The sequence below is a fragment of the Desmodus rotundus genome, chromosome 8 (genome assembly GCF_022682495.2).
Source record: "Desmodus rotundus isolate HL8 chromosome 8, HLdesRot8A.1, whole genome shotgun sequence".
NCBI lineage: Eukaryota > Metazoa > Chordata > Mammalia > Chiroptera > Phyllostomidae > Desmodus > Desmodus rotundus.
The window spans coordinates 1,824,179-1,848,816 of NC_071394.1; the positions used below are offsets into that span (position 1 = coordinate 1,824,179).

At 59.7% G+C, this 24,638-nt stretch overlaps 1 protein-coding gene across 8 annotated transcripts in view; it reads left to right on the forward strand.

The window, feature by feature from the left end:
* The window catches only part of SLC45A4 (solute carrier family 45 member 4), a 54,431-nt gene that overhangs the window by 21,275 nt on the left and 8,518 nt on the right, over window positions 1-24,638 (forward strand). For 3 of the 8 annotated variants that reach the window (XM_053929596.1, XM_045181429.3, XM_045181428.2), the window contains exons 2-5: window positions 9,377-9,487; window positions 11,503-12,131; window positions 22,780-22,968; window positions 24,143-24,322. In XM_053929596.1, the coding sequence (XP_053785571.1) occupies window positions 11,894-12,131; window positions 22,780-22,968; window positions 24,143-24,322 (607 nt within the window). In that variant the 5' untranslated portion in view covers window positions 9,377-9,487; window positions 11,503-11,893. Of the gene's footprint in view, window positions 1-56; window positions 189-9,376; window positions 9,488-9,890; window positions 10,099-11,502; window positions 12,132-22,779; window positions 22,969-24,142; window positions 24,323-24,638 lie in introns of those variants that run through there. The other 5 variants (XM_053929599.1, XM_045181433.2, XM_053929597.1 and 2 more) reach the window with 3 other exon arrangements.

A 24,638-nucleotide genomic window follows, 5' to 3' on the forward strand; every position in this document is an offset into this window, starting at 1 on the left:
CCTTTGTGGGAAGTCCCTCGCCCAGAGGCTGGCCCCAGGCTCTGCCGGGGTGTGGTGACTGAGTCTCCCCGTTTCCAGCGGGAGGACACCCAGCCTATTTGGAGCCCTGTCGTGGTGGCCCCTTGGATCCCGACGTTGCGCCGAGCTTACCAAAAGCAGCGAGGGTTCCTCTGTCTGCTTGGTTTTCGGTCAGTGAGTCCTGGTCCCGCTGTCACAGCGTCTGTCCAGCCTAGCGGCCGGCTGTCACACTTCGGGGAGTCGGTGTCCTTTGTGTTTGTGGCCTCCTGCTCGCACAGCAGATCCCTCTGGTCTCCTGAACTGGCTGCGGGACCCGCGCTGTCTCCTGTGGGCCTTACTTTCTGGAAGGCGGCGTGTGGACCTCTGACGTGCTTGGATCCAGCCAGCCCTTCCAGGGCCCACCTGGGTGGCGGACGCCAGAGGTCATGGCCCTCCTTTGCGGCTCAGGCGCTCATGGCCGGTGCCAGCTTACAGGCAGCAGTCCGAGCCCGGAGTACAGGGCTCAGGCGGTGTCAGCACCCGCAGGGTAATGAGTTGGGGAGGTGCCTGTTGGTGTTTTCAACTGAGACACCCCAGTGAGGCCTTCGGCCTGAGCAGTCCAGGGCTGCCCGGCATTAGGCAGGGGAGGGTGCTGGCCCTCTACCAGGTCAGCAGCAGAGCTCCTCACTTCCACGGCCCTGACCCTAGGCAGGGCTTCTCTCGTCTCTCGTCCCGGAGAGAAGAGTGGGGGAGTGGTTGGCTCCTGTTTCTCCCTGATGGGCACCGTGCCCAGCAGCCCAGGCCAACCCCAAGTTACTCCTTGTACAGTGCACTGTGGGAGAATCCGGAATGAACTGCACCTGGCCCTGTGGGTAGGGGTGGTGAGGACTGGACTTCAGTCCAGTGGGGAGAAGGCTTAATACAGGCGTGTGAAATCTGAGCTATGAGAGGGTGATGGGGCTGACACTGTGACGGAGACCTGGAGGAGGAGCCGAGGGAAGTGCCCTGCCAGGGACCCAGCAGGAGTGAATAGTCCCGGGTGCCAGAGCTTGGGGCCGGCTGCAAGGCCCGCAGTCCTGGTCACTTCAGTGCTGCTGTCGGATGGGGGGCGGCTTCCGGGCTGCTTCTCGGCAACCAGCCTCGAGTCTTCCACAACTCCGTGGGCCTGCCATCTCCTCTCATTGAGTCCGAAGGTGGCTTTCAGGCTGCTGTCCTCCCCCCCAGGACCCCCCCAAGTCTACCCCTCTCAGGGACGGTTTGGCGTGGCTAGCCTCTCCGGCACTGTCTCAGCCACCTGAGATTCAGCATTGTAAAGCGCGCCTAAATGTCACACCGCGTAACGCGAGGCGTCCCTGTGTCTCGTCCACAGGCCCTGGCTTGCCACTCCCCAGACCCTTGAAATTTCCCAGGTACGAGACTGGTAAAGGGGTCTTTGGTACTTGAATGAGCTGACTTTCGCAAAGCACCCAAGGGTGGAGCTGGTTGCCAGGAGAGCCAACCCTGTGATGAGGGGGCTGGAACCTTTAGGCCCATTCCCGCCTCCCTGCCCCCCAACTCTGGGGTTGGGGCAAGGGGCCGGAGGTGGTGTTCAGTAGCCAGTGGCCCAGTGACTCAGGACTCCTAATGAGCCGCTGGGAAGAGCCCGAGGGCAGCTCCTTGGTCCTTGGAACAGGCCCGCCTCCACATGCCGGCGTGCTGGGCCCTGAGCTCCGTGAGGACAGAGGCTCCCTTGTTAGGGGCCTCGCCCTGTGCGTCTCTCCATCTGGCTGTCCTTTGGTATTCTTTCATGTGATTTTGGACGAAATCAGGAATCTGGTGGGTAAATGGTGTTTCCCGAGTTCTCTGAACCTTTCAGGCAAAAACCTTGGAACCCAAGGAGGTGGTCCCGGGGCCCCATCTCTGATTTATAGCCCACTGGGCAGAAGCACAGCTGGCCGGGCTCCGGCCAGGCTTCCGCAGGGGAGGGCAGCCTCGTGGGGCGGCGCCTTTACCTGTGCAGCCTGTCTCTGGGGAGGCAGTGTCGGAATCGAGCTGGTTTTTGCTCTCCCTGCCAGGGTCTGAGAATTGCTGGTGGTGTGGGGAAATCTCCTCGCACGATGCAGGGCGGCCTGGGAACTCCTTTTTAAGAGGGAGTGCACATTTGAAGGCTGGTGGTATCGGTTGAGAGGACTCCGGTCTTTGAGAAGGCATGTTTGACGGCGCTGGGGCTGTCCGACTTCATTCCCGCGGCAATGATTATGTGTCCTCGACTGGCCACGTCAGCTCTCCACGATGCTGTGCGCACACCCCTTCTGAATAGCTGACTTCTCCAGATAGTGGGAGAGCAGGTCGTTTAGCTATGAAACAGGAAATCGGGGGCCTCCCAATGAGGTTGAGGGGGTTACTTGTCTCTGGAGGTGGAGGGGAGAATATGCAGGTTCATAGTCTCGTGTATGCAGCTAAGGAAACTTGGAGCAGTCCACCCCCCACCCCACCCCCGCCATCCTCCCTGCACCTGGCCACTTGCCTGAGTTGGAACAGGGTGGGAGGCAGGGGGTCCCGGGGGACAGAGCAGGGGCTGGTGCGCACGTGTAAACCTCGAGAGATGCTGAGGAGTGTGGCCTCGGATGGTTTTCCTTGCTAAGCAAAGCCATGCCGTCCAGGTCGGTGAGGGGCGGTGTGTCCTTTATGGCCCCGGAAAGGAGGAGTCAGTTTGACCCCAGGTAAAGCCATGTGTAAGTTCTCTCCGTTCATCAAAAATTTACCTTTTTTAAAAAAAAACCTGTTTCGATTTTGACGATTTTTTACTATATCTCACACTTCCCCTCTTTAAAAACATCAATGTTTTTGTGTTTACCGGACACACAGGCCGTAATTCCAATAATTCCGTATTGTTAGCCCACTCAGTTGTTTCCCATTTCCACTGCGCGCTGCATCCGTTTTTGCTGAGGGTCAATCCAGAGTCTGGAGCCTGCTTTCACTGGGTTTCACATACAAGCACCGTCAAAAGGTCTCACCACATCCTGGCAGTCTCTCACGGTGTTGGTTAGTCACGCCCGTGTCTTCGAGGTCAGTTCTCGATTATATGTGTGCAGCATGAAGAGTTTTTACTCTCGCATATCACTTGGTTGTCGTGAGTGTCTTTAGGCCGCTGGTGCCCGGCCTTTCTCTCCCGCGTCCTGAGCGATGGAGACGGGGTTTGTCGGTACCTGGCCTGGCGCCTGGACGGAGCAGCGCTGGTTTATCCAGAGCTGTTGGCAGCGGTTGCTCCCTGGGCATTTCAGATTGGTGCTGAGGCTCAGTTCCCCTGGCAGGCGGCTGGCCGGGATTCCAGGAGCTCTGCAGTGTAAAGCGTGCTGCTTGTTGCCATGGCAGCCAAAGCTTCATTCTTACTCAAGTGGCTTCAGCGAGCAACAAGGGCGAGGAACATGGAGAAGAAGGGGAGGAAAAAAAAACCTTCGCTGATTTTTAACTAAAAAGCAAAAATCCCTTCTGTCAGCCGGTTGTGCAAATCAAGGAGCACTGCATAAAGGTCAGGCGAAAAGCGAGGGAGCACGTCTGTCCGCCTTCCAGCAGGAGGCAAACGTGGCAGAGGCGGTTTTTTGGGGAGCAGTTTGTCCTTATTCCATGTAACTTCCCCCCTAAAGGAGCTTCTGATGGGGACGCACATCTTGTTCCTTATATTTTGGTGACGGTTTCAGCAGAACAGGAAGATGGGCTCTGTCTGAAATGGTGCTTGACCTGCCCCCTTCCAACATTTTAGGAAGTGGGCTAATAAGTGCTTTGCTGTGATCCAATGTTAAAACTACTTCCTGTCATCTGGGCTGTCATGAGCTGGCCCGTGCAGCCTCAGTCTGCTGTTCTGCTTATTGAGATGGGCAGTGGGCCTGCTGGGCCGTGTCTGGGTGGGGTGTGGGGCGGGTCCATGCCTGAGTGTCCATGCCTACGGCCCACGCACAGTGCTGGCGGCTGTGCGGCAGGCTGCAGTGTCTGCTGGAGAGCCGAGCCTTCCGGCGTCTGGAGTGCGGTCAGGCAGTGTGTTCACCTGGGGGCTGGCTGTTCTCCCCCGGTCAGTTCCCCCACCATAAGTGCCTGTTCTAGAGATCTGGACAGGTCTGTAACCCTGGGAACCTGCAGCCGGGCCCTGTCCTGGTGGCCCTAGGGTTTCCCAGTTGGACCCTGTGGCTCTCTTGGCAATTTTGGTATTTTCCTTTGCAGATGGAAAAGTGGTGTCGGGTACCAGGTGAACTAGCAAAGAACCTCCAGGACCCCGCAGTGGTAGTGTTAATCTTGGGTGCTCGGCCCCTTGCCTCGGCCACTGGAAGGTCAATGTCCTCAGACACCTCTTGGTGCCTTTCAGAAGAGCTGTGGTCCCGACTCCTCTCCCGCCAAGCATGCACAGTTCACCCCGCATGCTGCATGTGGCCTGTGGCTGCGTCCTGCGGTTCGACCCTCTGTGGGGCCTCTGGGTCAGCGCCGCCCCAAGATGACTTCACCTGCCTGTCTCAGACCCATTTGAGCCCCCTAGTCCCATCCTGCTCTCCCAGCCCTGGGGTCTTGGGTCTCACCAGGGCAGGAGAGACAGTTATAGCCACAGTGCAGCTCTGGGAGGTGAACCAGAGGTGGTCCTCCACCTCCTGCCAAGGGGGACAGGAAGCCCCTGGGCTGACAGAAGGCCTTTGGTGTCCATGATTTATTGCTGAGAAAGCAAGCCCCACGAAGGCCTTCCAGCTACACTAGCAGCACGCTACAGACTTGCAAGCAGCAGGGTCGCACCTCACAGGTCCCACACACTCACCAGTTTTCAGTCGCAGGCTGCTTGCTCCCTGTTGCATTGCTGCTTTCTCACAGGGTCCTCACATGGAGGAGGGGACCGGAGGGTTCTGGGGTTCCTCTCAGAAGGGCACTAATTCCGTTCATGAGGGTCCCACCCTCCTGACCTCATCAGCCCAAATGCTCACCTACTGATCCATCACCTTGGGGGTAAGGATTTCAACACAGGTATTTGGGGGGCAGACAAACATTGAGATTGGTTTCGTTCACTCAGTCCGATGCAGCCGAGGTCCCTCCCTGCCTTTTCGCGGCGGCGTAGCTCGTTTCTCTTCCGGACTGAATAGTGCTCCATCGTCGGGCCGGACCACAGTGTATCCGCCCATCGCCCCTGGAAAGGGCACCTTGGCTGCTTCCAGGTTTTGGTGACTCTGAACACAGCTGCTGTGAGCATCTGTCTGCCGGGTTTTGTGGGGACGTAAGTGGCGGCTCCTTCGGGTAAATACCGAGGAGCACAAGTGCTGGACCGCACGGGGAGGGCATGTTTGGCTTTGTAGGAAACGGCCGGACTGTCCTCCAGGGTGGCCGCCCATCTGCACCCCACCAGCAGGAAGTGGGCGCTCCTGCTGCCCCACGTCCCCGCCGGCACTGGGGTCGGGCCGTTCTGATAGGTGTGCAGTGCTGCCTCTCGAGGCTTGGGGCTGCATTTCCCCGGGGACAGTGACGTGGAGCGTCCTTGGCGCGTGCTCGTCTGCCACCTGTTTATCTTCTTTGGTGAGGTGTCCAAGTTTCTTGCCCATTTTTTAATCAAGTTGTTCATTTTCTCTTTCTTTCTCCTCCTCTTCTCTCTTTTGTGTGTGTGTATATATTTTGGATAACAGTTCTTCCTCAGGTGTGTCTTTTGCAAAATTTCTCCCAGTGTGTGGCTCGTCTTGTCCTGCTCTTGACACACGGATTTTAGGATGGCAGTCGGGGATTCTTCCAGTGATCTCAGGAAAGAACCTTATACGCAGGTCTGTCGGAATGCTTTCCTGTCAGCCGTGTCGGGCACCTGGAGCTTGCCTGATGTGGTGTTACTTGTTTTATACTCGGTCCAGCGCTGCACTTCCTGCCCACTTGCTGCTGTGGGTCTGCTCCCTGGCTTCTGTGTGGTCCGTGAGCCGTCGTCTTCGCTGTGGTTGGCTGGAGAGGGCGCAGCACGGGCGGGCCGGTACTAGGCAGTATGAGACAGGGTCAGTAATGGTGCCTTCAGTAGTTAACAGGTGGTGGCGTTCCAGACCCGTGTTTGAGGGTGGGCGAGCCTGTGTTGAGTGGGGGGTTTGCAAAACCAACCACTGTTGCCCTTGGCGTTGACCGCACACCCACAGTGCCCTGACCCTGCGTGTGCGCACGCGGTGCTGGAAGTCACCACACAACTGTTCTCGGTCTCCGAAAGTTGTGCTGGCATAATGTCACTGTTGAGTGTTGTGACTCAGGTAGCCTCGGGCTCGACCCGAAGCTTGGGTGCCTGTCAGAAATGACTGCAGTCCACCTCGTGAGGACGTCCCATGTACTGCCAGCTTTTCCTCATAGCGAGTTGTAGGAAGTCACGTGTTTTGGCATCGCTCACCCTTAAGTTAGAAACAGGACAATAGAGGAAGCTGTTGATCGGACCAATTGCAGTTTCACTCATCTCGGTGCATCTGCAAACCCTGCCCGAGCTGCTGGCGCCAAGCGCCCAGCCGTCGGGAAGTGTTTCTGGGCCTGCACGGCCTGTCCGAGCGGTCTCTCTGGGCTTTGGAGTGGAAGGCCCTGGAAGAGGTCGCCCCTGAAACTGCCGCCTGCTTTCCAGCAGCCCCGGAGGCTCTCAGGCGGCCCGAACCGCCGGCGCTTGCTGGGAGAGCAGGCTGGCCCGCCTGGCCCTGCCTCGCCATGCTGTTCCTGAAGGGTGGGCGCTCCGGAAGGACAGGGTTAGTGCTTGCAGACACTGCAGCTTGTCCTCTGGTGCTTACACACGATGGCTTCCCCACAATTCACATGCTGTAAGAAAATGACTTACTGGGTGTCATTTTCTGGGCGTAAACCCAGTCTCCTATTATCTGACTGTCCCCTAAACATGATGACGTACCAGCCCAGGTGCCTGGCTCACCCGAGAGCGGCCCGCGGCCCTGCCCCTGCGGGCTCCTTCCTTTTCTTCTCAAGGCTGCTTTCCTTCCCTTCCCTGTGGCTGCCCCCACCCCGTGAAGGGGCCCTGGAATAGAGGAAGTGGGGGTGCTGCAAGGGAAGGACTTCACACTCCTTTTCCCAGTCTTTGTGCTCAGGACGGTGCAGCCACGTGCCACGAGGGTCCTGGTCCCATGCCCCCGAGCAGGTGCTGTGGGACTAGGCCGTAAGCTCAGGCTGTGAGTTCAGTGCCAAGTCCCTAACAGCGTACCCGTGAGCATACAGCATAACCCCCAGGAAGCTGAGCTGGGGACTAGTCATGTTTTAGTGGTTAATAAAGTTGTTATATTGGTTATAGTTTTTTGTCCTCAGACAATTAAAGAATTAGGCTATCAAATTAAAATAGATCAGTAGCCTTAATTGGATAGGGAGGAACACAGGGGACCTCCCAGGGTGTTATGTTACAGACGTTTCGTATCTCAGTGTAAATCTGCGAAAACTGACTGGGCAGAACATTCTCACTGCATGTGAGTTATGTCCGAGGAACCACTTACTGACTTTCAAGGATGCGAACCTACCAGTTGGAAACTACAAGGGGCAAGAAAATCCCATTTACTGTAGCCACCAAAAAGAGAAATAATTAGGAAGAAACTTAGGAAATGAGCAAAACCTGTAGAAGTACCTTTAAGGGTCTCCTCCGGGACAGTTGGTGCCACAGCCTGTGACAGCCATGCTCCGTGGGCTGACATAAAGTTAACGGAATCGCGATAAGAACCCCAACAAAGCTTTCTCCCCCGGAGCCAGCCAAGCTCTCAGAGACCCTGAGCTCACGCACTGCCCACACAAAGCCCTGTGAGAGTACCCAGGGAAGGGCAGGGTGGGGGAGTGGCGGAGGGCCCGCCTCTGCAGGCACGCAAGTGCTCTCGCTGTCCCCTACAGCTCTGGTGACAGACACAGGCAGGTGGCACACTATCGCACGGGAGACTGAGAGACAGAGCCATGTGTGGGTGCAGGTTAGATACCTGGTAAAGGAGGAACCCCAAAGTGCTGGGGACGGACTTAGAAGTCACATGGAGACAACCGGCTGGCCACTGGAAGAGGTGGCGGCGGCTCCTTACCTCATGCTACTACACACGAGAGTGGGAGCAGGGCCCTGGTACGTGCCCACTCGACTTTGACTGGGACCTGATGGTGACGGGGCCGTCGTGCGGTCTGCGTCATAGTGTCTTGGGGCACATGGTCCTGTTCTCCCATGTGTAAGAGTTGGACGGTGCCCTCGGCGTGGGACGCCAACCCAGGCCCCACCCTGCACTGCGGCCTGCGGTCAGAAACGCCCGGGCCAGGTCAGCACGGCCCCTCTGCGCTGGCACCCTCGGTCTGTAGGCAGCCCTCCTCCTTTCTCAGGGTGGGGCTTCAGCTGGGCTTCCGAATGCTTTTGTAGCATCCCTGAAATGCTTACAAAACCCCAGGGCTGGCAGAAAATGAGTGTGTGGTCACAGTGGCCCTGCCAGGTGCCACTTGCTGATGAGTGAAGGTGTGACCTTCAAGGGGTCTGACTTTATTGGTTTAATTTTTTTTTTTGAGGCAGGAAGCAATTTTTTTAAAAAAAAATTATGTTGTCTAATAAAATTAGCAGACAGGTCAGGAGAAAGTGGATTCTGAATTCAGGATCAGTCTGTGGGTTCTCGTCCTTGTCAGCATCTGGGGAGAGCTGTGTGCCGCCAAGTACAGCAGCCCCCCGCCCCAGCGGGGTTCCTGAGGTCTGCCCACGGCTGGGCTTCTGTTTGCAGTTAGGTGCCTGATGAGGTCCCTTCCAGTGAGGTTGCGGAGTGTCTTACTCAGTGTCTTTTCCGTAAGCAGTCCTCTGCGGGTGGCAGTCAGAGGATCTTTTGAATCCGTCTCCTTGGCACTGGCTGCCCGGCATGAGGCCGGGGGCCACGGCGCCCAGCGGGCCCTTGCCTGCAGCCCTCGCTGGGTGTGGCCCTGCAGGGCGCTCCTGGGTGCGCTGCTGCAGAATTTTGCCAACCATGCCAAGTAAATGCTGGTGTAAGAAATGTCCAGCCCAAACATCCTAAGTTTCAGGTTTGAATCTCTTCTTTTTTTCTTTTTCTTTTTCTTTTTTTTTTAATTTTCCCATGAGCCTTTGCCCCGGCCCAGACGATGGTTAGTGCCGAGTCGTCCAGCGTGACCAGTCTGCGGGTGGACCCTAAACGGGGCCTCCCTGCCTGTGCGTCTCTGTGGGGAAACCCAGGGCTCACTGCCGTGAGCCGACAGCCCAGCCTCACGCGGATTCGTGTTTGGAAGGGCCCCTCAGTGCCTTTACAGAGCTCCGCTCACTTTCTGGAAGGTCGGAGACTTGCGTGGTATCTGCGCACTCCTTCGCGAGCGTGGGGGGCAGCTCGCAGAGCCCTGAGCCCTGTGGGGGGCTGCGCTGACTGACGCTGCTGAGCGAGGGTGCTGACGATGTGTGTCCTTCTCCTCCATGTAGGTGACAGTGACCCTACCTGGGTCAGATCTGTCTGCTCCCTGGGCCGCTGCGTTTGCACTGCTTGACGGAGGGAAGCCAGCTGTTTGAATGCCTAGGCTCCTTGACTAACAGGTAAACCCCACACCATGCTCACACCGTCTCACAAGAACTTCCCTGAGGCCCGATCCTGGCAGCTGGCCACCCAGATCACATGAGTGTGACAGCTGTGGGGAGGGTGGCTTTCCAGTGCAGACAGTCCCTAGGAAGTACTGGCCAGTTGGTTTTCTTCATTTCTTCATTTTTTTAAATTCTCACCCACGGACATGCTTATAGATTTTAGAGAGAGGGGAAGGGAGGGGGAGGGGCAGGGGGCAAGAAACATCAGCGGTTGACTCTTAGGGGCTCCAACCAGAGAACAAGCCTGCAACCAGGCATGTGCCCTGACCAGGAATTGAACCCTTGACCCTTCAGTTTATGGGGCGAAGCTCCAACCCACTGAGCCACACTGGTCAGGGCCTTTCACTCATTCTCTCAGTGACCTTCCCGGGCTCCTGCTGTGTGGCCAGGCACGGTGGGGCAGTGAGGACAGATGCAGGCTGTTTGATGGGATCTCCCACCGAGCTTCTCCCTGCCCGGGGCAGGGCTGTGTCGCCTTCTACAAGCAGAGGGGTCAGCTGGCAGTTCTGCAGGGGAGGGCGGAACCTCGAGAAGAGACTTCAGGACTGGGTGTGGCGCTTGTGAAGGTAGGAGGCGGGGCAGGGGGGAGATGGAGGGGAGCAGGTGCCCTGCCCAGAAGGTCGCATCCCTCCCTCTGCCTTCACAAGCAGGACTGGGGCAGGGATGAGCCCTCAGACAGGGTCCCCTGGCACCACGCAGCACTGTCCTGCCTGGGGCCCGAGACATGGGGCCTGGCTGGCAGACTCCTTTCTTGGAGGCAACCGCATGTGGGGACGAGGTCAGAGTGGGACACGAGTGTGCATGGAAACGCCGGCTCCTGGACTGCCAGAGCCACTCAGCAGGGCTCTGGGTGCAAGGTGGGTTCTGCCGATGAGCCAGACAGCTGCGACCAGCCGCCCCAGAGCTGCCGGCCTGACCTTGCGGGGGTGCCAGAGGTCGGATGCCCCGGCCCTGCGGACGGGCCCTGACTGCAGGCCGCCGTCCAGTGTGCGTCTCCCCGCTCACCGTGTGTTTGAGGCTGCTCTTGGGCCGCTCTTAGGCATTTGATGGGAGACCCCTGGCGTGAAAACGGAACTCCAGGGCGGTGGCGTGGTTGATGGTCCTGCTGAGTGACCTTACCCGCTCCATGCTCAGTCCTGTGCTTCCTCGGCTCATCCAGGCGAAGTGGAGACATCGGCTCTGGGCTCGAGCTGCTTCCTCAGACCCGTGGGCAGAGCCACACATCAGCGGGGGCGCAGGCCAGGGCCCGGTGCTGGGCCGTCTCAGCTCCTGCCCGGCCTGCTCTCCTGTCTCCCCTAAAATACACCACCAAGCACTGCCATCGCCTGGGGACCCTGCTCCCTCGTGGTGGTGACCTGGCCCCGGAGACAGCCACCTCGTGCCCCGGAGCATGTGGCTTGAGCTCACCTGCATTTACCTGTTCTGCTTTGAGCGAAGACCGATGCACTAGAACAAAGCAGTAGTTGGTTGATTCAAAATGTCCTAATCAAGGGTGTTGGCATTTTTAAAGAAAATTTCTCTAAAAAGCTCCAGTCACAGTCATAGCGCAGTGTCTCAACTCGGGCACGGTGGGAACCGCACCACTCTTCCTCTCGGGTTGGGCGGCCTTGTCCCTGCCTCCAGCCAAGAGGTGACAGCCACAGCGCCTCCAGGCCTCAGGCCACTGTCCTCCACCTCCTCTGCCCGGTGGCAGCCAGGACACCCACAGGCCAAGCCTCCTGCGTGCAGGGGCACCGGTGCCTGTGCGCGCTCTCTGCTTGTGCGCTTGCGCTGCTCACGCGCTCTGAGCCAGCTCCCCTTTGCTGTCCCGGCTTCATCCCCCCAGGAGGAAATTCCACAGGAGACAATGTTTCTCTGGAAACGAGGGCTTGTTTTTTCCACAGATGACCCAGAGTAAGCCCCAGAGAGCTGGTGTGGCCAGAGGTCTGGGTCTCCTACGTGACCCCACTGGGTCATCCCCTCTTTTGCAGATCAGCCAGTCACTCGATGGGGAGCAACGGCGGACCCCCTTCCCGTGTCGCCGTGTCGCCTGTCCTCAGCCAGGGAAGCCCCGTCAGCACCGCCTCGGTCACGATGATGAAACTGGTATTAACTGAATGGCAATTATGGATTTTTAACTCTAATTCACAGTAATCCAACAAGCCATATGTTTAAAATCCAACCAAAAATCGTTTTGTTTTGCCGCGAGCTGCACCCGATTGTGGAAAGTCGCACAAGGAGGAATGAGTGTTACTCGCTGAGGAGTGCAACGGAAGCAGAGAGAGGAGGCCGCTAACTCACCCTCACAGACGTGTGGCGGCACTGTCACGTCGGTAGAGCACACGCACGCACACGCACACACACACGCGCGCGTTGGTGGGGATGAGAATGGCTCCACAGAATGCCGACTCGGAATCCGTGCAAGTTCAGGAGCTGCCACTGGCCCTGCCCGAGCTGCAGAAGCCCGCGGACGCCGAGCCACACGAGGAGACTGGCAGCGAGGGCTCCATCGACCGCATCCCCGTGCGCCTGTGGGTCATGCACGGGGCCGTGATGTTCGGCAGGGAGTTCTGCTATGCCATGGAGACAGCCCTGGTCACGCCGATCCTGCTGCAGATTGGTAAGTGCAGCCCACCCTGCGTGGCCCTTCACTGTGCCCACTCAGCACGTGGAGCCGACATGGGCTGGAGTGTGCTCAGGAGCCCTGGGGACCGCATCCTGGTCTGCCCTCCCTTCAGCCTCCTGACCCCTTCCCCTGCTGGCAGCCAAGGTGGGGGAGGGGACGGTCCCAGCACTGCCATGGAATCAGGGTCTGGGCGAGTGCACTTGGCATTGGTCAGTGTGGACGGCGCATGCGGTCATCCCGTGGTAGGGATGCGGCCAGCCCAAGAGTGAGACCTGGGGTAGAAAACGCTGACTAGCACTTTGTTAGGGTCCTGCTGTCATCGGTCTTGTTGACATAAGTCTCAGGCTGCTGTGAGCCTTCGGTGGCTGAGGGCCGGATCTTTCCAGAAGTCCAGGCGTCACAGTCCTCGAGGGCTGGCATTAGGGGCCCCTGCACTGAGCTGCGTCCCTTCCCGAGTGCAGCAGGGGCGCCTCGGGCCCAAGGGTTTTGTCAGCAGGTCTGATGTTCCTGTTAAGTTAAAAAATCTGTAATTTTCCAACTTAGAAGAGATTTGAGTAAGGGACTAAGCCATTTAAAACATAGTTTCATTCTAGAATTTCCCATGTGCTTGGCCAAATATTTTTCAAGTCTACTTATTTTGGAGTTTTAAAGGAATGCTCCTTTCTCCAAACGTCGTAAATAAAGTGCTCAGTGAGCGTTAATTCGGCCCCACAGCGCAGAGCAGTCAGTGATGAGCGGGGGGCCTGCGAACCTCGCATGCCCCAGCCCCGACCTCTGCGCTGGCGGGTGGCAGCCCCGGCCAGCAGAGGGCAGGTTCCGCTGCCCGTCACGGGGGGCCGACCTCTGGAAACCCCATCTGTGGGCGCGATTATTTTAATCACATCGTTGTTCAGACGGAGTCCCTATAACAAAAGTCCAATTTATTTCTCAGGGTTGGACCTGAATCATGCTTAGAAGGGCAGCCTCGTGATCAGAACTTGTCGATTGCGTCAGAGTTTCTTTAACGAGTTGTCTGCCGGGCGCGGCGCCTGGTGCCCTCTGCCGGGCCGTGTCTGTGCCCTGCTGCCGCTGGTCCTGGAGCAATGGCACGCTCTTGCGCTCAGTGGCAGTGGGAGCCGCTGGCTGGGCGGCCACAGGTGTGGAGCGGGCACCGCAGTTAAGACCAGGAATGCCGTCATTGCCCAGCAGGCTCCTCAGTGGCCCTCACTTCAGTAGGTCCCCCCCCACCCTGAGCACCTCTGACCTGGACCGGTCACTGTGGGGCCCTGCCAGGACTTCGTACAAATACGACCACGCCGCCTGCAGCCTGGGCCCTGGCTCAGCGCAGCATCTCTGCAACACGCTCATTCATCTCTGAGGAGTGTGGCCTCAGTTCCTGTAAGGCTGACTCGCAGTCCTGAATGCGCACACCCTCTTGCCCAGCCTTCCTTCCATGGGTGGCCACCCAGGGCTGCTGGAAGCCAAGCTGCTCTGAGCGCTCACCCCCAGGTCTGTGCGCACAGGTGTCCCGCGAGGACAGGCCTGGGGGTGGACTGCCTGCTGGGTGCAGGGCTCCCGAGTAAGAAAGAGGCCATTCCCTCCCGGCACGGTGAGCCCTGTCCCTCCCATCCTTGGTGTGACTGTGCTGATGTCAGGGTCCTTCGGCGTGCGGCCCCGGGCGTCCCTGTACCGTCTCGGTGAGGGTGTGTTGGGGCTTCTTGCTGATGTTTCCATTGGGTTCGTGTTCCGGCATCGCCCCGAGTGCTCCGCTGGACCGTCATGGGAAGTCCTTCACCACACGCTGGGAGAGTGTTTGGCCTGCGTCTGCGGCCTCCTTCTGCTATCTCAGTAGAGTTCTGAAATCAAGTTTAAAATTTAGACCAGGTCTAGTATGCCTTTTTTCCTTGTATTCTTTTCTATTTTAACTAAGAAGGCTTTGCCCAATCCAAGGCCGTAATGATTTTCTCTTATGTTTTCTTCTAGATGTTTTATAGTTTTACCGCTCACATTTGGGGCTGTGATCCATCTTGAATTAATTTTGTTTTTAAGATTTATTTTAGGGGAGACAGGAAGGGAGGGAGAGAAGCATCGATGTGCGAGAGGTACATCAATCACTTGCTTCTCGCGCCCCCCAGACAGGGACCTGGCCTGCAACCCAGGCCTGTGCCCTGACCGGGAACAGAACCGGTGACCTTTCGGTCCTCGGGCCAGCACTCAAGCCGCTGAGCCACACCAGCCAGGGCCATCTTGAATTAATTTTTGTGTGCAAGAGGAGTTGAGGGTCTGGCCCCAGAGCCAAGACCCCCTGGACCCTGGACTAGAGACCTGTCCTTGCTCTTGTCCTTGGTGTGGGAACTGCCGGAAAGGAGCACGCTTAGGCCCCAGCTCATGTTCAGATAGGGGTCAGAGCAGCACCTGGAAATCGGGGTTTGGGTGTTTGCTCTGTCAGTGCTGCGGTGGGCGCTTTTATTTGTTTGTTTATTTATTTATTTGTTTGTTTTAGAGAGGGGAAGGGAGAGAAAGGGAGGAGAGAAACATCAATGTGTGATTGTCTCTCAAGTACCCTACCTCGCGACCCAGCCCGCAACCCAGGCATGTGCCCTAACTGGGAATCAAACTGGGGACCCCTTGGTTCTTAGCCTGGCACTCAATCCACTGAGCCACACCAGCTAGGGCCGAAGGTGACTTCTGATGGTGTGACTCATTGGGCCCCACAGAGACAGTGGCCTCCCCCACCTGTCTGCCCAGGGTGGTCGGGGGACAGGGAGGGGCAGCCCAGAGGGGCAGACCAGCACCAGCTGTGGGCATTTAGGTGAGCCGCCGGCCACGTTCGTGTCTTGCAAACAGCTGGTCAGCAGGGTGCCTCAGAGTCAGGATCGGGTGGGAGTGTGGGGCCCCGCTTAAAGGAAACTCCAGGAGCAGCCTGCCCTGGCCCCTCCTGGGCTCGTCGCCTATTACAAGGTCTGTTCCCACACAGTGTTTCCCAGGGGAAGGAGGGGTCTGGGCGCTGGCCACACACACACATTGTTTTCCTCTTGGTTCCGGAAGTGGCCTCCGGGGAAAAGGAAAATCATATAAAGAAGAAAGGATGTCTCACTGCCCTGGGTCTGACTAACAAGCTGGGTTCACACTGAGAACCCTGATGCCTCTCCTGCCTGATGGAGCCTCCCTCCCCCCACCTTAGGCGCCCAGGGTTTATTCAAGGGGAAGGTCAGGTTCAGTCTGCCTTGTCCGGGAGGCAGGGTGAAACTCACATTCACTCCATACACCTCCTGGGATTTGTTGATGTAGAACTTGATGCTCACCTCTGGCTGTGGGAAGCCTCACCTTGAAGAGCCTGCTTCACGGAGAACATCACACAGGAAGCGCCCTGGTGCTGGCCACTGTCCCCTGCTCCCTACACTGGGCCAGTGGCCATGGAGGCCAGCGAGGTAGGAGCAGGAGTGGGTGTGACCTGGCCAGCAACCTGGCGCTGAGTCGCCCACACAACCCACACCCTCCTGAAATCCAGGCCCCACCTTGCGCCCTCCTGGGAGTTCAGGGAGCCAGCCCATCCCTCTCGGGGACGCGGTGAGATTGCCCCTTGCTGTTCCACGCTTGTGTAGACAAGTGCTGAAAGATGCTCTCGGTGTCCCGGCTGAACCCACAGACGTGTGCCCTCCCAGGCGTGCACAGACGTTGCTGACCAGGGGTGTGGCGAGGTGCAGCTCCCTTTCTCCCTGCACGGTGCATCCGACAGGCACATGCCTCGGGCGTGTTTAAAGTCTGGTGCGGCCGCTGTGCGACGTTCCTGTCGCTCCCTTGTCTGGGAGGCGCCACCTATTTTAATGGCCTCCTGCAGTCAGCACACCTGCTGCCCTTCAGTGCGGTGACACATTGCAGAGCGTCCAGTGGAACCCGCCCTTCTGTGTCTGATGGCCGGGCGCCCCGAGGGCCTCGTGCAGAGGCCTCCTCAGCTGGCTTTCCCGTTTGGGAAGAGCAGGCTCGGCAGCTTGCCGCCTGCTCCCTTCGTGCAGGAGGGCTTCCCATGGCACACCTGCCCCATTTCTCAGGGTCGCAGCGAGCATCTGGGCCTCGTGGTGCAGGGTGAGTCACCCTGGGTCCCCTGGGGACTGGTGGCAGGGCCTGCGCTAGCCTGGACTCTGCTTGGAGACCGAGGACACCTGAAGTGTTCCACGTGGTCCTGACTGGAGACAGCCAGCTGCCCGCCCCCGTCCAGTGGAAGAGGGTCACGGCACATGGCATGTGTCCCTGCTGGGGGTCCTGGAACACGAGCCTGCTGGGCGGGGCTGCGGTACACTCCAAATGCACTCAAAACCCGCCGAAGAGAATGCCAGCCGCCACCAGGACAGCTGCGAATTTCAGCAGGACTTAGTCAAAACCTCCTGGTTCTTGACCAGAGAAACTGAAAGCCTCCTGTATAAGGCAGCTGTGTTTGGCTTGGGAAATTGGGATTTCCTTGTGTTTTTGATCATTGTATTTTAGAAACAATGAAATGTCAACCGTAGTCACCTTCCCCAAGGAGCTAGTGCCTGCTCTTCTTTCATCAGACTCGGAGCCCTGCCGGAGCCTTGCCAGGCACTGTGCCACGTGCTGGAGGTGAGCCGGGCCTGCTGGAGGCTCAGGGCGCAGACAGTGGCAGGCACTGCAGCCCCGCAGTTGGCTTGATGTGGAGTGAGGTTTTGGGTTTTGGGAGCAGGTGTGCGGCTGCGGGTCTCCAGGCTGGGGCACTGTCTGTCAGTCGGCTGCGTTGTGGGCGCAGTGCCCAGGGTGAGCATGATGGCTAGGGTTTGGTCTGCAGGAGTGAGGTCTGGAACTATGCGTGGAATACCAGCCGTCACCCAGCTTGTGGAAGGTGAGCATGGGGCTAGCAGGAGAAGAACAGAAAGCTTCCCAGCTGGGCACAGAGAGAGGCGCAGGGTGTGGGAGGGGCGATGGGGCGGCAGTATTGAGGTGGTGTGAGCGATCTGGCCCCCGGCTGGCAGGGGTCAGATCACAGGAGGTCTCGTGGGCCACTCCAGGGAGGCGGCTGCAGGGACACCTGAGCGCCAATAAAGCAGCAGGGGTGTGTGGAAGCCGTAACAGTCGGCGCTACGTTGGGTAAGAGCAGTTTTCCAACTTAGCTCGTTATCACTTTCAAAGTCACGGTGGCAGAGCAGGGATCAAATGTGCGCCGGATGTGACGAGACAGGAAAGGCATGTCTGAGAACAGCCGGCACACGTGTGTCCACCAGCAGAGCCGTCGTGGGGGGTGGCACTCTGTCATGCAGACATCATCCTGCACCAAACACACGCACTTCTGAGCGGAAAGGGGTTTGTCCTGGTTCTGGTGTGCGGCGTTTGCCGCCTTTTAATGGAAGAGGCGGCACGGTGCCACTCCTGCTTGGTGCCACTCCTGGCTTGCGGACCCTTTTTGGAAGGTCACAGACAGGAACTTGAGAAACCCCTGCCCAGTGTGTTGAACTGGAAGTCACTTTGTAGCAGGATTCTGCCACAGGCCCAGGTTGGGGCGGCTCCCAAGGAGGGAAACGGGGAAGGACGTCAGCGTGTCAGTTTGAGGTGGTCAGGGCTGGACACCTGCCTGCACAGTGGGTGGGGTGCAGTGGAGGCGTCCCTCACCGCTGCAGGGCGGGGCGGGGCCAGCACGGGGGGGGGGGGGGGGGGCGGGGCGGGGCGGGGGTATATGCGTTTGCTCTGAGGCAGAGCTGTCTCGCCTGGGTTCCTTTGGGACTGTCCCCCTCTGTTGTGCTGTCACTGTAAGTCCTGGTGCCAACCCACTGGGCGGGGACAGGGCGCTTCGGCCCAGCAACTGTGTGCCCCCCTCCTTTCCTGGCCCCGAGATCTGGGCCTGTCCGCAATCTGACACTCTTGCTTTATCCCGTCCTGTGTCTCCTGCTCCTGACCAGTTCCCCTGAATGCACAGGGAGCAGCGTGTGAGTAGAACAGGCTCTTCCACCGCTGGCTTCCTGTCGGTCAGTGCTGCTGGAGGTCTGCCTGCTGGGTGTGAGGCTCCAGACACGCGAGGCCCTGCCTCCTGTGGCTCCAGGCCCAGGCCTCCACTCTCACCCTGGGGCCATAGATGATGACACAGCCTCTGTCCTCAGGGCCAACCAGCATTCAGAGGAGGGACACACAATTAGCCAGACAGGACAGCCCGTCCCACTGGGAGGGAGGGCCAGAGCTGAGCTTGGCATAGTGTCGTGGGCCAGGAGTGTGGCCTTCGCGAGTCAATGGGTCTGGGCCCTGAGTTGGTCATCTCGGCCCTGCACCCCATGGGGGGTGTGAGGCAGGCCCTCGGGAGGGGGCGCAGCCCTTCCTGTCCATGCTCCATTGCTTGTGTGGCCTCATGAGCTACCTTACCTGGCTGTGACTTTGGGGACCCCTCCAAGCCTCTGTTCAGGTATCAGTCATTCTCCAGTCAGCCTCTTGCTCGGCAGTTGGATCTTGCTGCCCCTTCCCAGAGCAAGACCTGGCCTTCCCCAGCTGGGGCCTTGCCTGTGTCCACTCCTTCTGTCCACTGTGTCCTTGGTATGTCTTTGGCCACCTCTCATTGTTGCAGATGACACCGTGAGGGCTGTCCTTGAGAAGGCGGGAAGCCTGTGTGCGAAGCACCAGCAGGAGCCAATGGCACGAGCCGAGCTTTAAATAGAGACAGGAAGGCTTCGGGCTCAGTCCTTCGCCCTCACGAGGTCATGGGCTGTGTGGGGCACTTGGAGCCAGGCACCCCAGGAGCAGGAGGGCACTCCCCTGGCTTTCCAGCAGGTCAGGTCCCACTTGATTCTGGCCAGTGCACCCAGCTGGGTTTTTGAGGCTCCCCATCATTTAAAATAGGGCCAGGACACCCATCAGCACGTTGTCAGGAAGCCCAGTGTAGGGCTGGCAGCAGCCAGGCCCAGTTACTCCCTGGAGACTGTGCCCAGCCTCAGGGCCAGCGTCAGGGATGGGGGGCGTTTTTACCAGAGGAAAGGCCTTTGGAATCTGCCGGTTGTCCATGGAACCCGCAGTTGGTTTGATGGTGCCATTTCTAAACTGCCTCCATCTGGAATAACTCCTTCCGCTGTCCTCCCCCGCCAGGCCACCCCCAGGCGCACGGACCCGCACCAGCTCTGAGGGGCAGGCCTCCGAGCTTCTGTTGGATTGTAATTGGGTTGAAAGGGTGGGGGGCGTTGGAACCGAGGCTGCAGGTGGTTTGATGTTATCTCCTGCCCGTGGCGGTCTGTCCTTGCTTTCCAGTCCTGGAGACAAGCTCAGCAGAGTTAAATGGCAGTCACGTTTCACAGGGGCACGGGCCTGCTCAGCAAATGGTGCTGGCTGTGTCCTTTCCCCGGTCACCAAGGGGGCTGGGCCTTCTGGTTCCCACTCCCGCTCTTTAGCACTGCGATGGACGCTGGCTTTGGGGGAGTACAGCAGGGTGCTGGGCGTCAGGGTTAGTCCCCCCAGCCCACGGCCAGCCCTGGCCCCAGGCCAGTTCCTGGCCCGCACACACTGGCGGGTCCTGCTCCTTCCCCAGCACAGTGAGGGATTGCTGTTCCATGTGCAGCCCCAGAAAAAGCACCCGTGCTCTCTCCCCTTCCTTTACATCCCTCCTTCCTACTTCCTTTGGCTCTGGGATTCTGGAACATTCCTTGTAGCTCTTTGGCCTGCCTCCAGCTGGGGGTGTCATCTGCCCCTCTTGGCCCTGTGCAGACAGACCACCCCCACTCGGGGGGCCCTTTCTTGGGGCCCTAGCCCATGAACTGATGGCCTCCAGTCCTCGTCCCCTGCCACGGGGCCCGTGCATGTCTGTGGGGCAGGGACTGTGTCCTTTTCATGTCTGGTCCTCAGCAGGGCCACTTCAGGCAGGGTTCCCTGCAGGGTTCCGTGACCTCACGTCTCCCCGGGTCAGTCAGGCTCTGGAGCGTTGCCCACAGAGAGCCACTCCTCGGGAGAGCAGCCCGCGGGGGCGCAGCCTGAGGACACGGCAGACACGGGGCATCCCTCAGTGGAAGGAAGGCTGTGTCTGCTGAGCAAGCGTGAGGTTCCTGTTCCCACCGCCGGGCTTTGTTGGACCTGCACAGGCAGCTCTCCGCACCCTGCATCCCCCCCACCCCCGGAAGTGCAGTTAATCAAAGAAAGACGCCCTGTTGAATGGAAGCCATGGCGCGTGACTGAGCGTGGCTGCCGTCGCCGTGACCTCGCACAGCCCTGGGACAAGCAGTGATACACTGAGCACTTCCTGTGAGCGGGAGCCGTCCTGGTCCCACCATTGTTGCTCGGCTCGCGCCTGGAGGAAAACAAAAATTATTTACTATGTCCGAGGTGTTTGTTTAGAGCCTGGGAAATGCCGTGCCCACAGCATCCCAGGGGCAGCCTTGCCGGCGGGGCCTGCGACCGGGCCTGCGCTCCCTGCCCTGGGGGTGTCCAGACCGGCTTGCTCACAGCTCAGTGGCTTTGGGGACATGATGGGAAATGGTTTCTTTTCTTGCCAATTTGCTTAGACAAAGACAGCTGTCACCCTTGTCCCTGTGCTGTTTCCAGCTCAGGGTGCCTGCAGGGGTGGGGCCAGTCCATTGCCTCAGCAGGCCCCATACCTGTGACCGCTTAGCCCAGGTGCAGACCCCGTCCTGGTGGCTGTGGTCTCTCTGCAGCCTAGCATTGGCTTCCAGAAGAGCTGGGAAGGAAAAGAGGCAGAGGCTGCCTTGGCCCCTTGCTTGCTCCCCCAGGCTCCCTCTGGACTCCCTGACCAGCCTCGGCCTGAACGGCTCTGGGTTTCTGCAGGCCTCTCGTCCTTGGGGATGCGCCCCAAGCACGGGGTATCCTGCAGCCCCCACATGTGCCCCCTACTCCTGCCGCCTGCTGCAGAGTCAACATGGGCAGCGGCGGCAGCACGCACCGAGAAGCCTGCCTGTGTGGGGGCGCACCAGCACTGTTGCTCCCCCCCGCCCCCCGCATGCTGCCCGGGGCCTGAGAACCCCAGCATGGGGCCGGGGCATGCACGGCGAGGTGCAGCTCTTCCCCCGCACAGCCGCTGTCGCTGCTGCCCGTGCTGCCAGAGCTCCTCGGACCATGCTGCTTCCGGGGTCGCGTCGTCCTGCCAGCCTCTCAGGGGCCTGTGGCAACAGCCTGGATGCAGTGTCCACCACGGGTGTGTCCTGGGTGCCTGTCGCATGGGAGACTGCCCCGGGGCTGTGCCAGGCTTCCGTGTGCTGCGTCCCTCTCACGGAGGGCAAGGAGCCACGTTTTCCAGCAGTGCCTCCAGTGGGGATGGCTTTCTGCCTGCTCCCTGCCACGGCCAGCTGGTCTGTGTGCGTCCATGTCACAGCGTGTCCTGTGGAAGGGCACGTGCTTTGTGTCGGCCAGGCCCCTGCGTGTCCTGTGCTGGCCAGCATGGGGGTGAGGTGGGTAGTAAGTGGTGAGCTGGGAGAGAAGGGGTGGGCCCAGGGCCCCTGTGGCCCCAGGCACTGAGGACCTTGGATGGCATTTTGTCAGGCTTCAGTTACTCCCTGGGACACAGAGCTTCCGAGATGCTCCCCGGCTGTGTGGGTGAGGTGAGAGTGATGGAGACAGACCGCTCTCCTGGGACAGGTCCTGAAGCCTCGATGCTCGCTGACCGTGGCCTGCAGCAGGAAGGCCAGGACCGAGGGGAGAGGGCAGGCACAGCCGGAGCTGCCGTGCTCGTGCACACGCGCACAGTGTGACTGCGGAGAGCCCCTTGTCCCCGGGCTCGTCAGCGCTCACTAGTAAAGTGCTATCTTAAAAAACCCCAACTGAAGCAGGAGTCTCTCCGTCCCTCCTGGAATTTCGGCCATGTAGGCATTTGAGAAATGTGGTGCCTGGCCCGGACAGCGTTGCCTGCATGTGGGCGGGGTCGGCGCAGCTGGCGGAGCTGCTGCCAACCGGGGACAAAAGACGAGGAGCTGGTGACCCAGCCTTAGAACTCGGGCTGCTGCAGGTCAGTGCTGTGAATGGCCAGCGGCCACGCGGCTTCTGGACGGGATGAGCAAATGTTTCCACACGCAGGTTAGCGGTCTTGAAAGGTGCTTCCCTCCTCTAGAAGCGATTTCCTCCTCTGACACGTGCCTGTCAGTCACCAGCACACTGCTCCATTTCTCGGCGCCTTCGGGGGGGCTGAAGCACCCTGTTTTCTGGTCCACTCTGCCCTGAAGTGTGACACGGGGGTGCAGGAGTGAAGTCTCCAGCCGACTGAGTTGTCACTGGGGTCCCCCACCCAGGTCAGGAATGGAACATGGCACCCCAGAGGCGCCTAGCTTCTACCAGCAGAGACCCCGTTGGCCACGTTGCAAGTCACGTACCCAGAGCTCGGCTACGCACCCCCATGCCTGAGACACAGCCCTGGAGATGAGTGGCGCTGTGGCTTGCCCATTCCATGGCTGTGTGGAGCTTCAGCGGGTGAAGGCACTCTCCCCGTCCCGACGTGGGCACTGGGTCTGTGTGGCAGGGCGCCAGTGTGGGGGGTGGTGCAGCCCGGGCAGAGCACCCAGCCCTCTGAGCTTCCACTTCCCCTCTGTCCGTGGCATGAGGGCTTCGGGCTGGTTTCCACCCGTGAGCCTCTCAGGCGGGGACCTTCTGCCCCGAGGAGTCTCTGACCTCGGGTGTGCGCGAGCCCCCGGCAGCACCGTTCCATATGTGTGCGCCGGCGGGGCTGACGCCACATCTGCCGCAGGCCTTCCGGAGCAGTACTACAGTCTCACCTGGTTCCTGAGCCCCATCCTCGGTCTCATCTTCACGCCCCTCATCGGCTCTGCGAGTGACCGGTGCACCCTGAGCTGGGGCCGCCGGCGGCCCTTCATCCTCGCCCTCTGCGTGGGCGTGCTCTTCGGCGTGGCGCTCTTCCTCAACGGCTCTGCCATCGGTGAGTGCCTCGTTGCACCGGGCACCCTGAAGCATGGCAGCCGGGGCCTGGCGGTGAGGAAGGGGCTTCGGGGGGCTTTCATCCGATGAGGTGCGTGTGGTGTTGGGTCATCGGCAATGGCCGGGTGCGGCCTTGCCGTGGATGCACTTGGCAGCCCGGCGCCGGGCCCTGTGGGAAAGCCCCGGGAGCCTGTTCGCAGGGAAGCGCTTCCTGTCTCGGCCGCGTGTGCTGAGTGCGGATCCGGCGCCACGTCCTGTTTCCAGCAGTGCCTCAGAGGTTATCTTCCCCGTTTCCGTAGACTTGGCACGGAGCATGCCCAGGCCCAACTCACTGCTTGTTTTGTTGTTCCTGTGCTCCTGGTCGGTCCTTTTTGTTTTGCTTTGTTTTCAATTAAAGCAGCTGTATGTGGGAAAATAGTTTTGCCCTGAGGGCGCCCGTCAGAACTGTTGAAAACAAACCATTGTTTTCTGGCAGCAACTTGTTAACATGGAGGCTGAACCTGTGCTCCGAGAAGAGGGTGTTAGGAGCAGCTTGCCCCCACGCCGGCAAGACTGTGTCTGCCCTGGCGGCGGTCCGGGGTGCAGAGCACTAAGGGCGAGGCCACAAGAGCCGGTGGTGTGCAGGGACAGGAGCCTGAGCGAGGTGGGCTGGGGACAGAGCCATACTCATGTGGGGCAGCCCCGCCAGCCGCTTGTCCCTGATTGCAAGCCCAGAGTGCTGCTCTCCTGTCCCCTGTGCCTCTGCACACGGACGGGCGTCCCTGCAGGCCCTGGGCCAGGCGGCCGCGCACTCTGCTTCGAGAGGCCCCGGCAGGGGGAGCAGACATCGAGGCCCACTTGCAGTGCGTGCGTGCACGTGGGGATTCTGTGTGACCAAGCGTGTCACACATGCCCCTTTCTTGCTAACGCTACCCATAAGGACCCCCCTCTGCCCCGTGAAGCCTGGGTAGGAGGGCCCTTTTCCCCTTTTCAGTTACACAGTGCGAAGGTGCTGGGCAGGTAGCGTGTGTGGGAAGAGAACACAACCCAACAGGCGGCAGGCGTGGGAATGCAGAAGCCCACGCTCCTGCTGAGGGGCACGCCCCTTCTAGCTGGGGCCAATGGTGGCCCTCCTTCCGGGAGATGGCTGTCAGCCCTTCGGAGCTGGCATCTGACTGCCCCCCTTCCCCCCTCAGGTCTGATCCTTGGCGATGTCCCCAACCGGCAACCCATTGGCATCGTCCTCACCGTGCTAGGGGTGGTGGTCCTGGATTTCAGTGCTGACGCGACCGAGGGGCCCATCCGCGCCTACCTGCTGGACGTAGTGGACAGTGAGGAACAGGACATGGCCCTCAACATCCACGCCTTCTCTGCCGGTGAGAGTGCGCCCCTCTTACCCCAGTGCTCACTGACAGGGCAGGGATGGTTGCTCCCGAGGGGCAGCCCCCACATTGGGGTGTGCCTCCATGCCCGACACCAGCGGGCTAGACGGGGCCAGGACCCCAACCCAGAGGGCCTGGTGCTGAGATGGGGGTGACGTGCTTGCCCAGCGTCCCCACCCAGTGTGCTACCCACTCCCGTTGGTCAGCAGACTTCACGCCCAACGGGAGTGCCATGTCCTGGGCCTGCGTTGGCGATCAGTGCCGAGGGGAGCCTGGGGCTCTTGGTTCCATCATTTGTTAGGCAGGAATC